Source organism: Sinocyclocheilus anshuiensis, unplaced genomic scaffold, assembly GCF_001515605.1.
Source record: "Sinocyclocheilus anshuiensis isolate Anshui unplaced genomic scaffold, SAMN03320099.WGS_v1.1 scaffold1744, whole genome shotgun sequence".
Taxonomy (NCBI): domain Eukaryota; kingdom Metazoa; phylum Chordata; class Actinopteri; order Cypriniformes; family Cyprinidae; genus Sinocyclocheilus; species Sinocyclocheilus anshuiensis.
In genome coordinates, this window is record NW_015555974.1 from 804569 (window position 1) to 809211 (window position 4643).

Sequence of the window (4643 nt, forward strand, 5' to 3'; positions counted from 1 at the left end):
CGTCGTACCTACGTTGTCACTGGTAAGTTACTGTACAATCCATAGGTAACCCCCTTATTGGCCATCCGTTTAAACATTAATGGTTAGCCACTGTTTGCTCAAAACGTAAACGACTAGTATTATTAACTTCCATGGTATTTATATTGTATTCAGTTACTTCAAAGAGTACCATGGCATTACCATCACAGAAGTGTCTAAAATCAATTGGGTTACCATGGTAGATTATTGTAAATGTTGCATCCTGCTTTGTCTGGATAAACTCAAAAATGTTTTTTAATAACTTTTTTAACCATGTTGGAATTATTGCTGTTTGTTGAAAGAAATGTATTCCTTACCTCAGGTTTGCAGCCAGGCATCATGTATGTGGTCAACATGTACACACTGAATGGAAATAGTCGAAGCCCTCCTTTCACAATGACTGCAAACACAGGTACAACTAAGCAAATCTGCCCATGTGGAAAGAGTAATATACTGTATAAATGCTAATGCAATAAGTCTGAAAATTCATTATTCATTATTTCATTACCAGTATGACCTTAACCTTTTTATCTTATATATCATCACAGCTCGACCAGCTGTTCAGTCTCCAACTAACCTCCAGTTCACTTCGCTGACCCCCAATTCCATCTCCTTCACTTGGCAAGCCCCTCCAACACACATTACAGGATATTACATTACTTATGAAGAATCAGGTGGTTCACCTCGTGAGCTTATACCACGCCCTAATGCTGGCCAGAACTATGCCATCATCACTGGTAAGCCCCGAATGCATCACATTACACCCAGTTATGGTATACATACTGTAAACGTTGGTAAATTAGGCTTGTAAAACAAAATTTATAATGCACTATGTGACCATATTGTGATAATTTAACAACAGGTCTGCAACCAGGCACCGAATACATCTTAAAGATCATAGCCCTACTAAATAACCAGAGAAGCGCACCACTGGTTGGCACAGCCACAACTCGTAAGTATTTGCTCATATAAAAACATTGATTTTTCTCATTTGTAAGTCACTTTGGATAAAAGTGTCTGACTATTGGATAAATGTAAATATACAATGTTAATGCACATATTGAGACATAAGGTGTACGCCCTTATGATTTGTTGCTGAATGGTACAAGCTAGGGCTGCATGATAAATCGCATGCGATATTTAACGAGCATCTTATCAGTAAAGCCGGTTCTGTAATCAGCGGTAAATCTCCATCACCTGCAGGCTTTCACACTGAGCAGCATTAACTACACAGAGCCGTTGTTCAATGACGAGCTGCGCAAAACCACGTTCATATTCGCGCGATTTTTGCGCCACTCGTCAGTGAACAACGGCTCTGTGTAGTTAATGCTGCTCAGTGTGAAAGCCTGCAGGTGATGGAGATTTACCGCTGATTACAGAACCGGCTTCCTGACAAGATGCGCATTAAATATCGCATGAGATTTATCATGCAGCCCTAGTACAAGCTAACGAAAATGTGGTTTGCAAGCATGATGGCTACTACTGCGGTAGCAACTGAAATGGACAGAGCATAGATACAGCACACAGCAGTTAGCCTAACTAGCCCACACTGGATTTTATAAAAGCTTGACATTGCGCTGGCTTGAATTTCACTAGTAAACTTGGCTAAGCCACAGATTTTACACTGCTTAGCTTTTTAATGATGAAATGCACTCAGAGCTGAAATGCAAAATGGAGGTACATTGCATTTAATGTTGCTTAATTGATGCACCAAACTGACTGGACTGCTAGCCCATCACTACACTGTTTAATTAATTTAAACTAAGTGTTCCCTCATTGGACTACTATGATCAAATCCTTTGATCAGTTATTAAAGAGCTGGTCCATACTAGTCCAGTCTTTCACCAATGTTTTCACTCTGAGGAAAAGTGATTTCTTTGAACTGAATCTTACACCATATCCAAACCAAACATGATGGAAAAATGTCCAATAACAATGTTACAAAACCTCAGCCGATTGGAACATATTTGATGTTTAAACAGAGTTGCATCTGGAATTTTGGACAAATGAGATTTCACAATGGGCAGCAAACAAACAGACAAACTGAAAACAAACATCCAAAAAATCCAGCTTGTCACAGTTGAGGACAGAAACTTGAATGTGTTTAGTTTGATATCCAGACTCTAATGGCGCTTTTCCACTGCATGGTACAGTACGGCTCGGTACGATTCACTTTTGGGGGGTTTTCCACTGGGTACAGTACCTGGTACCTGGTACTTTTTTTAGTACCACCTCGGTTGAGGTTCCAAGTGAACCGTACTATTACCAAAACGTGACGTGTAAACTCTGCTGATCACGGATTGGCCGGAGAGAATCGTCACTACCTGCGTCATTGGTATTGTGGCACAAACACAACAGAACCGCTAGATTTAAATCAGCACAGCCAGCGAAGGATCAAATGCAACTGTTTTGAACGAGCGCAACTTTTTTAACAACCAAAAATTGGCTGTTTCGTTGTCTTTTGAGGAAGTACAGACTTTCCTCTCGTTGATAGCAGAGGAGCGGATCCAGCGAGAGCTTGATGGAATTAAAAAAGTTTTTCAGGAGTCGCGGCAGTAGAGGCGGCGCAACTAACGACATGTGAATAATCCCACCCACTCTAAAGCGATACTAAACTGCAGTGGAAACGCAAACCGAGCCGAGCCGAGCCGTGCCGTACTGAGCCGTGCTGAGCCGAGTCGTACCACGCAGTGGAAAAGCGCCATAAATCAGCTGGTATAACTATATAATGCACATCCTCCTCCATGTTTAATTGTAAAACATTGGTGAATTTTGAGAAAATTCTTGGATCCACTTCCCTTTAAAAAGATATCAGCAAGTACTGTGCGATCATTACTTGACTGAATCTTTAGTAACTTACTGGCTGGTAGATGCAACTGTGGCTGCCTCTTTACATGCTGCTTTGCTTTTAACACTTTTTTCCGCCCAGAGCTGACCTCCAATCTGCCCAGTCTGCCCCATCATGGTGGCCCAGACAAGCTGGATGTGCCTGAGCCTGACAACAGAGTTCATGTAGTGGGTCCCACTGGGTATGACTCATCTGATGCACATGGGCAGCATGTGGAGTACACAGAATTCAATAATCAGCCCAATCAACCCAACAGAGGCTACCAGCCTCAACATCGTCAACCAGTCCCTCAACCTAACCAACCCCGACCCCAGCCTTATGTGCCTCAAGTTGGGGAGACCCTAGTCTACATCCCCAAGGTGGGACCCTATGGGGGTCGTGTGCCTCAAATTATTCAGGTTAGTGAGAGGCCTGGCAACGGCCATCCTTTTGGTTTTCCAGAAGACAAGACTGGAAGACCACGAGAGGCCCAAACCCAAACCACCATCTCATGGCAGCCCTACCAGCAGAGTTCTGGTTACCTGGTGTCCTGTCAGCCCATTACCCATCCAGATGAGAAGATGTTTCAGGTGAGGACCTTGGAAGGATTTACAGAAAATTTTAGATGAACGAAAAAGAAAAATGACCCAAAACTTCCTTTATCACCTTAAGCTTATTTTCAGATTCACCCTTTCTATTTTTGCAGATGCATGTCCCAGGATCATCCACAAGTGCAACCCTGATTGGTCTCACCTCTGGTGCCTCTTATAATGTCATTGTGGAGGCCTTGAAGGGAGCCCTCAAACACAAAATTTTGGAGGAAATGATCACCGCTGGAAACACAGGTCAAGGATCAATGAAATTTGATGAAAGCTCAAAAATGCAAATGCTAATGATGCTTGTCTTAATGTTTCTTTATTTTGTTCCTGTTAAAATCAACAGTTCCAGGAGATGTTTCATCTAGCAAGGACTCATGTTATGACACCTTCACAGCAATTTACCATGATGTCGGACAGGAATGGGAGCGTATGTCTGACACTGGCTTCAAACTCTGGTGCAAATGTCTTGGCTTGGGAAGTGGACATTTCAGATGTGACTCTTCTAGTGAGTAACTTCACACTTGGAGATCAAATGGTGGATTTATCCTGTAGATATTCCTCTTCATGTACAGTGGGTATAGAAAAGAATGACCCCCCCATTTTGTTGCTTTGCAGCCTGAAATGACGATGGACACACTTTTTGTTTTATCCAGCTGTATTTACTCAGTGCAACTTATAACATCCAAGTGAAATATTTATATAACTCCAACATGTCAGAAAAAAAAGAAACAGAATCACTGAGTTGGAAAAAGGATCACCCCCTTGTGTCAGTATTTTGTTGAACCACCTTTTGCTTTAATTACAACCTTTAGTCTGTTTGGGATGTGTCTCTACTAACTTTGCACATCTAGATTTTGCAATATTTGCCCACTCTTCTTTGCAGAACTGCTCAAGTTCAGTTAACCCTTAAATGCATACCTCGGGTCTTTAGCGACCCGGGACATCATTCTCTACCCTCTCCCTCCTTCATTTTTTAAAAGTTAGACATCAACTTTCTTAGTATTCTTCAATCTATTAATTACAAACAATATAACAAGAAAAAAAGTTGTAAAATATAAAAGAATGCCAGTTTTCTGATTAATTTTTTGTAAAAAAATGTATAGGATCGCTAGAGACCCGAGGTATGTAAATGTGTAAGTATTTTTTCCTGTGCAACTATATTTACATATCTGATGACTCAATATGTGCAATGCATCTTT

The 4643-nt window shown here is 41.3% G+C and overlaps 1 protein-coding gene across 3 annotated transcripts in view; it reads left to right on the plus strand.

Moving 5' to 3' along the window:
• LOC107676051 (fibronectin-like) overlaps positions 1-4643 on the plus strand; it is a 31848-nt gene that overhangs the window by 21496 nt on the left and 5709 nt on the right. For 2 of the 3 annotated variants that reach the window (XM_016470568.1, XM_016470569.1), the window contains 7 exons: positions 1-22; positions 341-430; positions 567-755; positions 881-970; positions 2948-3435; positions 3552-3690; positions 3788-3949. The exon at positions 1-22 is cut by the window's left edge and continues 182 nt beyond it. In XM_016470568.1, the coding sequence (XP_016326054.1) occupies positions 1-22; positions 341-430; positions 567-755; positions 881-970; positions 2948-3435; positions 3552-3690; positions 3788-3949 (1180 nt within the window). The remainder of the gene's footprint in view (positions 23-340; positions 431-566; positions 756-880; positions 971-2947; positions 3436-3551; positions 3691-3787; positions 3950-4643) is intronic. The other variant, XM_016470570.1, reaches the window with a different exon arrangement.